The sequence below is a fragment of the Bidens hawaiensis genome, unplaced genomic scaffold (assembly GCF_021521415.1).
Source record: "Bidens hawaiensis isolate Kalapana, Puna unplaced genomic scaffold, B.hawaiensis_p1.1 tig00026857_1, whole genome shotgun sequence".
NCBI classification, from domain to species: Eukaryota; Viridiplantae; Streptophyta; class Magnoliopsida; order Asterales; family Asteraceae; genus Bidens; species Bidens hawaiensis.
The window spans coordinates 236,417-254,098 of record NW_027494329.1 but is presented as its reverse complement, the minus strand read 5'-3'; the positions used below and the strand labels follow the sequence as shown (position 1 = coordinate 254,098).

At 32.8% G+C, this 17,682-nt stretch overlaps 1 protein-coding gene across 1 annotated transcript; it reads right to left on the bottom strand.

The window, feature by feature from the left end:
* Positions 1 to 10,639: 10,639 nt before the first annotated feature.
* LOC143574194 (putative disease resistance RPP13-like protein 2) lies at positions 10,640 to 12,732 on the bottom strand. Its single transcript, XM_077058874.1, has one exon. It carries the CDS (start codon positions 12,707 to 12,709, stop codon positions 10,640 to 10,642), a length of 2,070 nt encoding a protein of 689 aa, XP_076914989.1. The 5' UTR covers positions 12,710 to 12,732.
* Positions 12,733 to 17,682: the final 4,950 nt, after the last annotated feature.

Below are 17,682 nucleotides of genomic sequence, written 5' to 3'. Positions count from 1 at the left end.
CCTTGTATGTTATCTCCTGAAATTTTTGTTTTTAGGAAATAAGTGAAGTTTTTATTATCATTCCTGACCAGAAATTTTACAGGGGTTAGATAAATAGAAAACTTTGAAATGGTGTTTTTTACCGCTAGTAATTCTTTTTCATTACTGTGGTAATTCTTTTCAGCTAGTTTGAAACTTCCAGAGGTGTATTTACAAATTTCCTCTCTATCAGCTGTTTTTTCATTTAAGACCCCTCCCCAAAAATCATTTGAGGCATCAGTTTCAATTATAAGGGAGTCTTCTTCTTTTGGAAGATAAAGTTTGGAAAACTTGTTAAGTTTTTCTTTATCTTTTTAATGTAGTTTGTATCGAATTTTTACCAGTCCTATACGTAGTCCTTTTTTAGTTTTGCCTGTAACGGTTTTCTGAGCTCTGCTAGCTTCGGGATGTAGCTTTCTGCATAAGTTTAAACACTTAGAAATCTCTGTAGATGTTTTTTGTCTTCAAAAGTATCTGGAAATTTATGTAAATTTTCCAAAATATGTTTTTGCAGACAATGAGTTCCTTGATCTATCTCTAGACCTGAGAAATTTATCTTTGTTTTAAAAAGGTTTGCTTTCTTTTTTGACAAAATTATTCCGTGTTTTTCAATTGTTTTTAGAACTGATAAAACATGAAAATAGTGATGTTCCTCAGAGTTAGAAAATATTATAATATCGTCTACATAGGCGGTACAATAATCTTCTAGTCCTCTTAAAGCATTTTGCATATGTCTTTGAAATATGCTGGGTGCTTGTTTTAATCTGAAAGGGACTACTTTCCATTGATAATGACCATCTGGACATGTGAATGCAGTTAATAACTGAGATTCTTCATCTAACAGTACCTGCCAGAAACCACTTTTGCAATCGAAACTAGAAAATATGGTTTTTCCTCTCAGGAAGGTTAATAACTCTTGCGTGCAAGGAAGATTATGACTATCTCCTATTGTTGCTGTGTTAACCGCTTTATAATTTACGACCATTCGCTTTTTTCCTCTTCTTTTCTAAGCTTCATTTTCAACTAGAAAAGCCGGCGACATATGAGGTGATTTACTTGGGATGATTAATTTTAACTCAAGTAACTCTTTAATTTGTTTTCTAAAGACTTCTTTGTCCTGTGGATTGTATTTCATTGGTTTTACTTTGATTACAGTCTTAGGATCTATTAATTTTATTGACGCCTTCATCCAGTTTTTGAATTTTCTGGGTCAATAGGATTTTCTGAGCATACTTTTTCAAGTAATTCTTCTATTTTTTGGTATTTTTGTATTTCAAGGAAATACTTTTCTTCTGGTTATAACTTTTTGAGTTATATTCGTACCGGGGATTTGTTTTATTTTTGAATCATTTTTCATTGATTCAAGAAAATCAGGTTTCCCTACCCGAAGCACTTTAGTTATTTTCTTAATCAAAATCATTTCTTGATTAAGATGGAAGGATATTCTGTCTAACCATTGTGTAAGCGGATCTATTCCAGATTCCTATTAATAAATGGTAGGAATAGGGAATGGTTCTCCTGAAAAATAAACTATAAGATTTCTACAAACCATACTTAATTTAATTGTTTCTTCATTAGCAATTGTTACTTTAATATCTTTAGGTGTGTCTTCTGAAAGTTCTTCAGGAATAACGTATTTACTTGCTAAATAGAGACTTGCTCCGGTATCAACATAGCAATGTAAAGTTATTGTTTTATATCCTTTAAGAAAATTTTTTTCCTTTGATATAAATAGAGTTGGGATTGGTTATATTAGCATAAACCAATTCTTCTTGTTTTAAAATATTTTGACAAAAATGTAATTTGCCTACTTCATTTTCTTCCCACTTAGGGGTTGTAGTTATTCTGAGTCAGTAGAATCGTCAGAAGAGTCGTATTTGACTGTACTGAATATACCTGAGTATATCCATCGTAAATATTTTCAGAAGGAAAATATCCTTCTTCTTCCGCTTCTAGAATAGGCTTTGTTTTCTGTGGGAATTTTTGTCGGTTAGGACATTCGTTGGCATAATGTCCCTCTTCAAAACATATCCAACATCTACATTTTTTCTTTCCTTGCGCACAGATCTTTGGTTTTTCTTTTGAAAAATATTTACCAGGTGTAAATTTTCTTTTCTTGGTTTTCCAAAACCTTCTTTTTGTCTTATACTTTCTTTTATACTTCTTTTTGAAGTATTTTTATCTTTGGGTGGGTCACATCCAAAAGATAATTGAGGTATTTCAGTTAAAGTACTGCAACATTTTTTGTTAAATTTTTTTTTATTGTTTTTGCTTATTGGAGAAATCACAATAAACTGCAATTTCTTCTTTAACAATCCTTGTAGCAAATCCGAGGGAATGCATAGTTAAAGGATTCTTTTCTTTATTCCATCTTTCTTTGGTTTTTTTTCCTACGATTGGGATTTTCATTAAGTAGGCTTCTGTCCAGGAATGATATTCACCCATACTTAACTTGTATAAGTTTTGCTCAAATAAGCAAATAAAATCGTCTAAAAGGCATATATCACATAATTGTGCTTTTGTAAGATTTTGCCTTGCTTTTTCCAGCAATTTTTGATTTTCTTGGTCTTTATTTATGAGAAAATCAAGACCTAAGAACATCATATACATGGCATTTATTAGTTCATCCAAGAGGTCTATACCATGCATGTTTTCATTCCAGGTTGTACCTTTAATGAAATCTTGAATAATTTCGGAAGATTTGTGTTCTATTAGTAGTAGTAATGACTTAGCATTAGAGAATTCGTCTGGATTAGATTGGATAATGAGACTAATCTCAGTATTCTATTTGTCTATAACTTCTTTTCTTTTTTCAAGATCGAAGATACAGTCTATTTTAATGGAGTCGGTTGTGGTTGAACTTCCATTATTAGAATTTGGTATACCTTTGTGATAAGGCATAGAAAATTCTACATTTTTCTTTTTGTGTCTTGTATAACTAGTACTAGCTCGATTTGTTCCACTATTGTATATAGGAGTTTCTTCTTCAGAAGAATTTTCATCTTTAGTTATAGGTTCTGGAGTGATTTCTTTTTCAATTTTAGGTTCTTTTATAGTGAAAACCTGTTCTAGAAAATATTTGTCTCTAAAACTTTTATCTTCATAAAACTTTTGTTCGCATTCTTTATCACTTAGTGGTATTAATTGAACTAGTTCATGTATTTGCTCAGCTGAGCATGTCCCAAGCTGGCTATCAAAGATTCATTCTAGTTTTTGAGAAATAGAACTCATTTTTTAGTTTTGTTAAGCTCTTGAATATCTTTTTCAAGCTTTTGTTTTTGCTTTATTAGCTCGGATATAATTTTTAATTTGTCATCTGGATGCATACTCCAATTGTCATGAATTATGCTGAGTTTTTGAATTATGTAACATTTTTCTATTTGAATGTCAATCTCCATATTAGTCATTATTGCTCCAAAACACGTCACATGGGTTTTAAAGACTAGCACATGAACTCTGACATCTTATGACATCTTTTGTCGAGTTTTTACAATTCTCTAAGAATTGTTTCTTTTGATATTTTAATGTTCGTTTGTATCGAAAGGACATTTTAATGCATTTGGACACTTAGAACTTCCTAATGACGGATTTCCTACATTAAAAAAGAGTATTTTTGAAATCTTCCTTTTTCGTTGAAGATTTTAGTGTGCCGTTCTAGCTTTTAAGGCTTAACTTCCTCTATTTTATCAATTTTTTCGAAGACATCTTTAATGATCTTTGCGGCTATAGCCTCTAGATTTTCGTTAGTAGATAATTTTTCTACTTTTTTAATTAGATCTCTAATTAATTCTTCTAACTTTACAAGAGAACTCATGTTATAGCTCCATATTTATCTATTCTTTCCGACATAGATCGTATTAATTGTGCTTCTGTAGAAGTAGAAGCTGGTTCTTTAATTCTTAAAGTATGTCCAGAAAAACTATGTCTAGGTCTAGACTCTAGAATTTGTTTATTTCGAGCTATATTAATTGCCCTATTTTCCTATAATTGTGAAGGTTCAGTAAATTTACTTTCCTCAACTGTTCTTACATCTGAGAATATATCTTCGATTGTTATACTCTCTTTTTCTTTATACTCTATAGAATAAGTACCGTTGGTTAGAGCATACAAATACAATATTAAATAATTAATCATAAATACTTTATTTCCTGGTTTCATAAGATCAATTCTTTCACACTGATGTATGAAACTAAGAGTTTTATCGAAATCTTTTGAATCTCGATGTAAAGCAAATTTAGGATTTACGGTAAACATAAATTTACCATATGCTAAATTTCCTTGTACTTCCCCTAAGAGAGCATCTTGTCTGTTAATGATTCTATGATCAACAACAGCCATTTTAATAGGAAAATTAATTCCATCTCTTAATTGTGCTTTTAGTAGGATTTTTACTGCTCCTATATGCACCATGTTCATTGATTTTTTTAATTCGGGTTTAATAGTCAAAAGTCTTTTTGCTATTTCTTCTCTTGTTAAGAGTGGCAAAAATACTTTTCCCGATGTATCATTTATGCCTACTGAAAATTCTTCAGTATTAAAGCAGTAAAGGATTTTATGTTTTCTTGAAAAAGCTTTTGAAACTAGGCTTTGTAAACTATTAGGTTGATTAAAAACCTGTCTATTATCAAGCTTGAACTTAAGCTTGCTTATTTTTGTTAATTGGTCAGAATTAATCATGTATTCTGACTGAAAACCTCTTTGATTTTCACTAAAGTTGATAATTTCAGTATTTTGTTGGTATGATTCTTAAGAATCATCTTCAATTAGAAATTTTTTATTTTACATTTTTACTGAGCACAAGGCTTAGTGTTTAATTTATTACTGAGTACAAGGCTCTAACATTAATTCTTAAAAATTTGAGCACAAGGCTCTGATACCAGAATTGCGTACATCTGTTATAAATTTTGGGCCCTTCTTCGAAAAGGCCAGCCCACTTAAAAGATGACGCTAACCGCCTTTATCAAGGGCGACAACCTGTTAGAAATATGAAGAAGAAGCATTAGAGATTGATCTTACAAAGGAATACTCTGAGTTCTATTTATTAGAATTCTTAAATTCATCAAAAATCTGATGATACTCATGAGATATCTAATCATCAACATCAGATCTCTTTATGCACTTTGATATGCTTCAACAATTGAAGCCACGCCTTTAACCGTAGGCAAGTGGACCCAAGTTGACAAACTAGTTCACCACTTCCGAAAAGGATAAAACATAATGTCATGATGAGAGCTGACCCGTGAAGAGCAAGTAGGAATAATAAAAGATTCATCTATTCCATTGGGTTACTCTTGCATTTGTATAAAAGGCAACACAATGCAGAAGGAAGACGATTAGCTTGACCCGTTGATTTAAATTAATAACTCCAACTCATGCTTTGATCTACTATATAATTTCTCTTTCTTTTCACACATTCTCTTTCATCACTTCATTTCTTATTCTCCCTCACAACATCTTAAATACATTCACTTAGCCAAAGATTTTTCAACACCTTCTCTCTTGTCTCTCTCTCCTCCAACTGTCACAAATGCAAGCTAAATGCATTGCATTGGGTTTGGTCAAAATTCTTTACGCTCGTATCTTGAAAGTCGATTTCTAATTCCGCACAACTACACACATTGTTGGAATCACTTTGTCATACTTGATAAACAAGCTGTTTGGGACCCAACAAGTGTTGTCATAGACGATTGAATAACTAATATTTTCAAGATTCAAACTTTCTCAAATCAAATTTTTGAAAACGCTTTGGTTTTCAAATCGAATATATTTTTTCACTTAAAAAATGATAGCCATCATTTTTTAGAGAATTAAACGTTAAGCTCTATTTTACGTTAAAAACTGGAGTTCAATGAATTAGAGCATTTCCAGCTCGTTCCTCATCTCATATTTATATTTAGTTAATTACATTAAAAAATACTACATAGAACTCTATTGTTCAATTAAATAATACTTTTTATACTTTTGTCGTTACAGTTTCTTTTCTTTTTCTCACAACCAATTTCAACAAATATTTAAAAAATAAATAAGGGCAAGAAAGTTTTTCTCCAAATTTAATAAAAATCACCAAATTTCCTTTCCTTTTCACTCACAACCATCCCTAACCCTAAATTTAAGGGGGGTGTTTGGGATTTTTGCTTATTTTCACCAACTTGTAACTTATTAACTCTTTGAAAAGTAATAAGATGTTTGGGATTGTTTATATTGTGCGACGAAAGTTTCATAAATTACAATGTTATAACTTATTAACATAATAAAAAGTTATAAGACCACTTCCATCGGTGTTCATTTGTTCAGTCGGTTGAGAGTAACATGTTAAAAAGATTTTGAAAATTCAATTAATGAGAGCGACCTGCTCGGTGGAGTGACTAAGGGGCTGTTTGGCAAATGCTGAATCATTAAGTGCTGAATGATTAAGAGGTCTGAATGATTAAGAGGCTCTGACCCAATAAGTGCTGAACCGGTAAGTGCTGTTTGGTTTGGCATCTGAATAACTGTGCAGAATGACTATTTTACCCCTCTAAGCTTTTTGAGCTGAATGAAATATATTCGTTTAGTCATGATCTTAATAACTGTACAGAATGACCGAACTTTCATTACAACCAACCAAAATACATCTTAAACAAACTTTTATTATAAGAAACTTTTTTTGAATATGTTGTATTACCATCCAAGTGCAACATTTTTAAATACAACCTTTTTACATTCTAATGCAACTTTTTTAATACTGAAATGCAACTTTGATTATACTTCAGCTACAAAAATACAACCTTGACGTAATGCAACCATTATTACCTTTTTAATAACAAAAATGGAACTTTTTTTTTAAAGTAAATGCAACATTTTTATGAATTTTAGTTACAACAAATACAACCATTTCTACACCCCAAATGCAACTTTATAACATAAACTCAATTGATATTAATTAATATGCATTCAATCCAAATTTCTTTAAAACAATAATAAAACAAATATTATTAATAGTTAAATGGTGTACTCCAACATATTTGTCCAAACTCAAATAACAATAAAGCCAACATAAAGTGTTAATCACAATTACAAAAAGAAATTAACACAATCTACTCATAACCTTTCACGTCAGAGCTTTCAAGTTGTCATTGACTTTCAATATCTTTTCGAATAACATCGACCTCGACTTTTTTTTCATCATCGTCTTCAATCTCTTTGCGCATTTGCAATGGCTTTCCTCAAGCTCGATGTTTGCTTTAAATATCACTTCGATTTAGGGATTACAATAAAACCCGAACCTAATGGGATAAACATGAAACTTGACACAATTGAGAAGGGTAATACCCTCCTAGCTAAATCGCATTCCTGCCAAATTACTAACCATAAACCACTCTCACTATGGACTCCAAACTCCAGTAGCTCATAATAGGGATGAGCTCGGGTACCGAAAATACCGATCCTGAAAATCACAAATTCTTGGCACCGGTACCGAAATATTTGGTTCGGTACCGGTACGGTACCGGTATTGAAGGTAAAAATTCGGGCACTACCGGTACCGCACCGAACTTTGGTACTGATTCGATATCGACGGTAATCGGTACCGATTTTGATAACGGTACCGAATTTGCTCATCCGTAGCTCATTATGTAATTCACAATCAAATATTCCTTTTTATGCGTAAGAACTATAGTTATGTTGAAGCCTATACAAATCAGAAATTCAAACTTCAAGAACCATGCTTCATTTTTAACCACAAACAAAGAAACCCAAAAGAACATCTCTATTGCATTCAAGTTTAAGCGTTCAATAACAAAGAAACTCATAAGAACATACCTCCATTGAAACCTAATCAAATCCATAGCTCCTACACTACGAATTTCTCTTTCGTGACTTTCAATGATGTCATGCTTCTTCTTTTGAAGAAAACCCTAAGGTCCTGTTCGTTTCAAGGATTTGAAAGTAACTCTAAGGAATGGGATTTTAAATCCCATGAATTAATATGTTCGTTTCATTAAATGAAAGAATGGGAATGGAAACTAAATCCCATCAAATCCCACACTTCATGGGATTTTAAATCCCACCTATTTGAAAGGATTGTTATTGAAAATAAAAATCCTTCCAAAAAAAAATTCAAAAAAATTAATAAAAAAATCATAACTCAAAATATAAATCAAAAACGAAAAATGTAAAAGAACTAAAACGTTTCCTTCGTTGTCCTCGTTCTTCAAAAAAAAAAACCCGAGAATGAAGAAGATTCTAATTCCAATACATATTAACCAACCAAACACATGAAAGGGATTCTCAAACATTCCAATTCCAAATCCAATTCCAATTCCAATTCCAAATCCTTTAAAAAAAGTCTGTGAAACGAACGGGCCCTAAGAGAAATTTGGGGGGCTTTGTCGATAAGAAGCAAGGGTGATGCGGCGGTGGTGGTCGATGGTGTGCGATGGTGGCGAAAGTGAGGTGGTGGTCGACGATGAGGTGAAGAACGGTGGTGAGATAAGTGGTGAAGAAAGGGAGGGGTATTAGGGTAGAGGGTATATATGTCTCTTAACCATTTAGCAAGATTTTGAATCTGAATCTTTCAGAACTGAACGGAATCATTAAGATGTGTTGTTTCACTCAACCAAACAATCTGAAATCTACCGATTCAGATCTCACCTCTAAATGGTACCATTCAAATCTAAACAAACATCCCTAAGTCGATTGGCCTCTGACATTTCTAAACCCATTTTTAAATCCCTTTTTTTCATTTATATTGCCCCATTAAATTCATATTATTATTATTATTATTATTATTATTATTATTATTATTATTATTATTATTATTATAAAAAGTATCACATAAAAGAGTAATCTTATCTCAATAACAAGTTGAGCTCGAGTTAAGTTTGCATTGAAGTTTAGAAGCAAGCGGCAATGGAGCTCCATCTGCTCGCGAAGATTAAGCCGGAAAAATGAGTTAAATTAAATTATATACGAGTTGTACTAAAATTCTATACGATTCTTAAGAAAAATTAGAATTACATACTTAGAATTCATATAATTCGATATGATTCGTAATTTATATTATGATTCGTTAGAATATAGCCGTTAAGAAATAAAGTCATATTACGAAAATAGTGGTTAACTATTTTTTTCTATTAAATAAATAGAATAAGAAATATTTATTTATTTAAAAAAAGTGGTTTGATTGAGTTGCTAATGAGAGTGGAAGTTTTAAGTTTGATTGGTTGTGTATGTGAAAAGAGAAAAACTCGTTTTTAATAAAAAGTTAGGTTGAATTGGGTTGTGAAAGTGAATAGTGTAAGGAGGTAAAATAAGGAATCCAAAGCACCCTTTAGAGCATTCTCAATTCGTTCCCTAAAATTATGTGATGGAGATTTGTCAATTATATGGTATGGTTATAAGTTGTTGTGAGTAAAGGATAGAGAAAATTTATATGGAAAAGTTATATTTGAGGTTTTACTGTAGATACTCTATAATTTTTTAATATTTTCATAAAGTAGTTGTGAGTGAAAGAGAGAGAAAATATGATAATAAAGGTATAAAAATTACTATTTGATTGAACAAGAGAGAGAAAATACAGTATTTTTTAATGTAATTATATAATATATATGGATATAGGGTAAGGACTGGCATTCCTACTCTTAGAGCATTCCTAGCCCGCCTCTCATTCTCATCTCTATAATTACCCTATATTTTTTTCCCGTTCAATTAAGTACTATTTTTTTATACATTTATCATTACAGTTTTCTCTCTCGTCTACTCACCACCAATACCACAAATATTAAAAAATAAATAAAAACAAATAAAGTTTATAAAAAAATTATTACATATTCTCTCACCACCACTCAAAAATTCATCCATAACCTAAGTGCATTCTTAACCCATCCAAAAAAAAAAAAGTAGTTTGCAAATTATAGGATACACTGATACAGGATGAGTTGCAAATTATAGGATTGGAACAAGATCGTTAAATTTTCCAGTACATACCACGTCGCCTCCTTCGGTGATTACGTTGATCTGTTGGCCGCCGTGAACACGCTTGCTCTACGTGTGACTGTGAGTCCTCTCTCTCTCTCTCTCACACACATTTGATTTCAAATCTGCAATTAAATTTCTAAATGTTCTACTAATTTATCTTAGACTTAGGGTTTAGTAGCACAAGCGTATTTCTGAAATGGATACCATAATTAGTGCATCTCTGTTGATTCATATTGTTAAATGCACCAATTTCACTTTCTGTAAGTGCTAAAATGGCATTGACATTGGCATGTATCTTAGGAAATTTGCTATGTGTCCTAACTCCTAAACAATTAAACATAATTATAAATGGTTATCTTCTTTTTTAAGTGACTGCTAAAAAGAACAATTTGTTTGTACCGATAAAAACTATGTTACACTGATTGTATTACATAACAAAGAACAAACAATGATATGAATAAAATTATCTTTAGAAGAATATAATGATATGCTGTTGAGTGATTCTGCCCTTTGGAACTTGTAACCTTATGCAACACTGGACTTAACTGCTCTAGGGCTTGGCTGCGTTCTGTCATGGAACGCAAATGCTAGGAATTTGGTGACTGTGAGTGAGATAAGATCACAAATTTCAAATTGCAAAAGGAATACCTCACGATCACATAAACTAATTCCTAACGAGAGTAGTGTTCGTGGATATTCTTTTTGTGATTCGGTCTACAAACTCATCGGGCATGTCTGTCAGTTTTAATGTCTCCAGACGCCTTGGTTTTATGACTAGTCTACAAGGGATGCTCCTCAACTTATGGCAGCCTCGGATATCTAATTCTTTCAAGCCCTCCATTGCTTCTTCCTCCACTTCCCATTCCTCCAACTCCTGCAGCTTCCACATCTTCAACACCTCCAGTTTCTTAAAACCTCCTCTAACACAAACCATTCGTTTTCCCGTGAAAGACTCAGCCAACAGCCTCAACACCATCAAACTAGGTAGTTGTCCTAACGTCTCCATCGGGTCTTTGTTTAGCAAAGAGATTGACAGTGTGAGAACCTTAACCGTTGGCGGGAATTCATTTGCAGCTGGCAGTCTTTCTAGATTGCCGCACAGATTAAGATGGGAAAGCTTATTTAAGGTCGCTAGTGTTTTCAAAACTAGCGTTAAAGCCTGGCTCCCATTTAAAGAAAACAACCTCAAAGACTGAAGATCGGTTAGCTTCTTGATCCAGTCAAGTAAGACACCTTGGCTTGCTATGCTTAATTGGAACTTAATACCTAATTCTCGAAGATTATGCAGCGTTGTCAAACCTTCAAGTTCATTTACTGATATCTTGTCGTCTAGAACCAGTCCCCACAGAGTTACAAGAGTTGAAGAACTGCTAGATGGCATGGTGAGACGAATGTTGTTCAGATTGAGATGTCGAAGGCGTTTATGCTTCCAAATGGAGTCTGGTAGACTGTTTATATTGGTGTGCTTCAAGTCTAGGGTTTCTAGATAACGCAATTTTCCCACTGATTCAGGGAGATTATCCAACCATGTCCCCCTTAATCCCAGATACTTGAGAAGATATAAGTGGTCAAGCTTATTTGGTAGAGTAGGTTTGTTAACACCCTCTAGATCAAGCACCTGCAATAATCTAAAGTCACTGTTAATGACTCTACCCAAAAGCGGGCCTACTTCTTTTGCAGGCATGTCCTTACGTGGGCGGTTAAACGACACATAAGACCTCAAAAGAGAGGGATTAAATTTATGTCCGCACACGCTGTTGCTGTTGGTAAGAACCCCTGTTGCAGGTCCCATTTGGTGAATCATCCTTCGCTCACCAAAGGAATCTGCGACATTATCAATATGTTCTGGATTGTGGTGGATGGAAAACATGTTTATTTCCTTGGCTTTTGGCAACAGGTAGTCGTAGAAAACAGGAACTAAACAACATTGTTTCGGGCTGTTGTCAGATCTTAATTTGGTTATTTGAATCATAACCTGATCCACCAAATCTTCAAAATGTTTTTGTGCAATATCCTCACGAGACGGTTTTCTCTCAACAAACCCCTCGGCTAGCCATAGCCTGAGCAACCTCCGTACTGGAATGTTGAAATCTTTTGGGAAAAGAGTTAAGTATAACAAACAAGGTTTTAAGTCGGTGTGGAGGTCGTTATAACGTTTAGCAACAGCTTCATTAGAACAATGATTGTCATTAACATGTGGCAAAACATTCTTATTGTTGTAAGAAAAGCTGAATGTCAGTTCCTTCTTTTGTGGATGAATACGTGTGATTGTGGTGAATGATCGAGTCAAATGCCCTCGTTTGGGACTAGGGATTATTGGAATTGGACAAACAGATGAAGATGAAGTTATTCTGGGGGTAGCAACAGGCTTATGATTTTCAGTAAAATAATAATTGTTGGTTATGAGGTTGTTTAATTTTCGGATTAGCATCCGACAAGAGTTGAGCTTATTAAGCAAGAAGGTTTGTTTCATTGCGAGACCGAACCTTTTCCTCTGGCGGGCAACTCGAAAGGTGAATTTCTCTATTTCATCCTCAACCTCATAAAGGAGACGAAGATAGTCTCTTGACTTCTGGGACTTGTCGAAGTCGTCTGACAAGTTTTGCACTTTTTCGAGAGACTTCTGTGCCAGCTTCAGTTGACTTTTCAATAGTTTCTTTTTGGCTATTGATTCTTCGTTCAGTGTATCTTGCAGCTTCAGGATCAATAGAGCCAAGACCGCGTTTACCTCCATTTTGATCTCACAAATTCAATTGAAGTATGTATATTTCAAGATAGACAATTTGTTTCTGTTTATATGCAACTGTTATTTTGCTTTGTTCTTTTTAGTTCTATATATAGATTTTTGACAGCCATGTCTTTTCCACTTAATTGCAAAGAATATGTTGATGAATTTCTTGTGTTGGTTCCAAACATGCACACACCTGAGAAAATATACACTTTGAATGACCTGTAGGGTTAAATATGTCATTTGAAAGTTTTCTCATGGTCTTTTTATTCTCGTTTGCATGTTTTACTTTTATATATTTTTTCCATATGTTTCGTACTTGTCAATGGCTATGTTGTGTTATGGCAGGTTAAAGTTCTCATATTTTTAGTTGAAGGTTGAATGAGGGTGGTGCTTTACTATTCTTTCACATGCGTATTTTCTCTGATTTTGCATTGAATTTTCTTTTGTGGGTTTACCCAAGCAATAGAGTGGATTAAGAATTCAGATTTTTCTACTTTTAAGGGTATTTTTGTCTATTTAGAAATAGTCTTCTAGTTTAATATGATATGTATTGTTGAGTGGAAATCAGTTATAACTAATAAAATGCGATGGTTTACTTTTGGGGGTGGGGTGGGGTGGGGTGTTGGTGGTGGTGGTGGTGAGGTGTTGGTGGTGTTGGTGGTGGTGTGTGGTGTGGTGTGGTGTTGGTGTGGGTGTTGAGGTGTGGGCTGGCGTGGCATGGTGATTTTATTTCACGTTAAATTGCAGCATATATAAAATATTTTGAGGTTTTGATTTAGATCACTAAGGTTTGGTTTTAATAAAACTAGTGGATGCCCCGGCGCTTCGCGCCGTAGCTGTCCAACCTATGCGTTTTTTATCGTGTGTCCAAAACATACACAAAACAAAAGGGAAATTGGTCGGTATAGGTTTGAGATAAAATATACCCGAATCAACCAATTAGAGATAATATATAACCTGAGTTTAACCCGTTGAAAGATAATAAATGATCTGGGTTCATCCCATTAGAGATAGAACATAACAAGCTAGCCCTGTTAAACATAAAACAAAGCTAGAATCTACCCATTAAGAGAGAAAACATAACTCAAATCGACCCGTTTAAGATACAACACTTTGAGATGACCTGTTATAGATAAAACATAACTTGTGCGTCCTCAAACTAGAGAAAACATAACCCAAATTGACTTATTAATAGCTAAATAAATAACAATATAACTGAAAAACAGGACGTTATATGCAATTAATGCAGATGAAGGTCTATTGCCCCATACCAGCTGGTCGTGAAAAAAATCTGAAACTCATAACCACACCCTAACTATAATCAAATTCCAATGCAAAAAGCATTATATAAATTAAAAGTGTCTACACATTATACATAACATATTAAATAGGATTTAAATACACTATTATTATTACAATAAGAATTTTCCAGCAAAACATATTAGAAACACATGATTATCTCATTTGAATCCGTTTGGCATGCTTTTACATAAACGGATTGAAACAAACCTCAAAAAATCACTTTCAACCATATCTACCAAGTAAACAACACTTAAATTCTCTGAAAAAGCTATTGTAGTTACTGCCTCGACATGCCCATCAAATCTTGTAACATTTGCTTGCAAAAGAATAACACTAATGATTCATAGAGTGAGGCAGCAATTACAACGTAAAGTGAATATCACAGTAAGTGCGGTATTTGGCGTGTTACATGGTTTCGGATCATTCAGTTTTCCAAATAACCCTGTACCAGCCGATAACCGTACTGAATTAACTGATGTAAAATGTAAGTTAAGCAAATCGCATAAGCACCAATTCACAATTTCAAGCCTCTTTTGTGAAATGTAAAAGTTAAACTACTGACCAAAGTTTTTGTTGGGTTTAATCTTGAAAAATGAAAAAAAAAAATAACACTATAAATTAAATTTGCATTTTGATGAAACCTGTGTTTTATATACCAAGCATATGCTGTATTAGATGAAGAAATGTTTTGTTGCGCACCAATGTATTATTAAGTCATTGAAAGATGAAGCATTTCTTTTTCTAAATGGGTGTCCTTTGACATTGATACCCCTTCTTCATCTACATCATCAAGAATATAACTAAAATTATTATTGATAAATATGCAATTTAGAAACAATCTGGGATACAAGAATTACCAGATTGCAATGAAGATGTACTCAAGAGTCAAGCCTCATGTGCTTATTAGCCATTCTCCTATAAAATTAGACACATCACAATTAATACCAAGAAACTAACAAACAAACATGTCACACGCTGTAGTCAACAAAAGTCAAAACACCTTAGCCACAAACCCATATTTGAACTCATATATAGCAGCGCTTGTAATCATTAGTTCATAGTTGAAAAATTATGAAGAGGGGATACCTTAATTGCATACAAAAAGTTGCCGGTCTTCCGTTTCTCTCCGCAGTCTTCGAACGCCGTCTATCCTGGTGAATTCTCCCATCAATTACAGCTGCTGGTCCGAGGTACGTTCAAAGAATAGGTTTATTCACTGGATAGTGGCAGTGCCTTAAACAGGAAATTACAAAAATACCCAGTTTACTGTAGCAATCGGTTTCCTTTTATATATAGTATAATTGAGTTACCATGTGAATACATGGTCCTGATAGTTAATACAAAGAAATCCTTAACTCAGTTCACAATAAATAGGAATTTTAGTTTTTAGTTTCACTAAGTTATTGATTCGTCTACAACACGGACGAAAGTATAAAAATTGTCAAACCCTATGGTATCTGTTTCAATAGCATGGGGGTGATGGTTAAGGCTTGTGGCCTTATGGTAACGTGGCTCAAGGGGTTTTCCTATAAGGGTGCGTTTCCTCTTTAATGGTGTTCTTGGGCCTGGAGTCGCCAAATTAGTATAGACGATTGAAATCCTGTCTCAGAAAAACGCACTCAAATATCGGTGCAAGTTCTGAACACTACTAAAGAAAATATATTTCAATTGTATTATTAAATGATTTATGAATTAAATGTATAGCAAGGGGAAGAAAAAAATCATCATTTTATGGTTTCAATTTGTTTGAACAATTAACAATGGGTTTGATCAAAATAAATTGAGTTGAAACATACAAAGTAAAGTATATTCAAACAAGTTTATTATTATCATAAAGAGTTTTTGACCAAAATTAAAATAGAGTAGAAAGACATTTTTCGTCTTTTAAAAACTAACTTTAGATAAAAAAAATATAATGTGACGTAATTAAATTAAAAAAAGAACTTTGCTTATGCATAAATAATATTATTTATATGACATTTAAATAAAGAAAACTAATGGGTGTTATAAATTTAATTTATATATATTAGTACCAATTAATATCATTATCATTATAATAACTTTAGGAAAAACTTTCACATACAAAATATGTAACATATAGTTATATGTATAACTAAATGGATCACTTTGAATAATAAAACGAGTCATGCTTTGGGTTTGAAAATTGACGAATGTCAGAGTGGTTATGATGGAGGTGGGTGGTGACACTGACCAGTGATACATATATACATAAAGGGTGTGTGTGTGTGTGTAACACAAGTAGTTACATAGACAACCCAGTCGGCAAAAAATACCCATAAGCAGTCACATAGGCGGTCCAATCAGCTAAAAACAAGCGGGGTTAATGTTCCGTTAGCTTGGGATTGTTGTGTAAAATAAGTTGAAAGTTTGGTTTGCCAAAAATTATTTTTGAAGTTGGATTTAGCATTGGCCAATAGATGAAAGTTGAGATTATTAAAATCCAATAAACCAAAAATATAGCATAGCATTCTGGTTTTTTTAGTTTTCTATTTTATTTATATATGTTTATTTTTTATTAGGTTTTAGCTCTTTAGTTTACGATTTGTATTATTTTAATTAATGTAATCATCTCCGCTTTTTAAATATACGCATTTTAATTTATTTGATAAATATTATAATTTTAAATATATGCAATTTATTAAATAAAAATAGAGAATGAGGAGAATGAAGTGGCTAAAGGGTAAGGTTGAATGATGAAAGAAAAGCTTATGTGAATTAGGGTTTGTTGGGAAAATTGGACTTATATTGTTTTTTATCGATTAGAGGGTTTATTTTAAATTTTATTGTATATTGGATAAGGGTGGCAAGTGTTAATACGACCCAACACGATAAAAAAGGTTTTGCGTTAGCTAACACGACCCGTTTAAAAAACAGGGTTCGGTTTGACTAACATGACTTGTTAAAAAAAAGGTTCGGGTTTGGGTTGACCCCTTAACCCGTTTAATAATTTAAATTAAACTTTTATAATTATATTTTCATATTTTTTTTTCAGTCATCCATTATCCGAATATACTCTTGAATTTCCAATAAAATTTCATGATTTAATTATTTTAAAATTAAAAAAATATATACATTTCTCTACTAACTCTAAATTATATCCACTTTATTTATTAATTTTTTTAGTAAATGGTTCAAAAAGATCGTTCAGGTCAACCATAAATTGTATGTGTGGGGTTTAGGGTTGAAATATTTGACACCGGATAATAATACAGGTCGGGTTTGGATTACACATTTTAACCCGCTAACCTGCAATCCATCAGCCCGTTAACCCATCAACCTGACATGATTAACACCCATAGCATTGAACAGTGATGAAGGTTTAAAATGAAGAATTTTATTCAAACTTTGTGTCTTTGCTAAAAGAAACTTGAAACAATAGGGTCTAATAGGTTGAAACTCTGGTAAACATAGGGTTGACAGTTAAGGAATATAATTAGAATGATAAGCACTAGAACAAAACATCAATATACCTTACATTAAAGAGTTTAATGTGTAGTTGTAAGGAGAAAACTTGGCAAAAGTGAAGATTTGGTATTTGAATCGAAGAGTTTACACTTGCAACCTATGGTGATTGCTTGAAGTCTTTATTAATGAGATCACCCAACAATTGTTTTAAAAAAACAAAGGTAATCCACTAGTATAGTTTTATACGT

Bases quoted from the DNA above. Each gene is read 5' to 3' on its own strand.
- LOC143574194 (XM_077058874.1), bottom strand. From the start codon at position 12,709: ATGGAGGTAAACGCGGTCTTGGCTCTATTGATCCTGAAGCTGCAAGAT.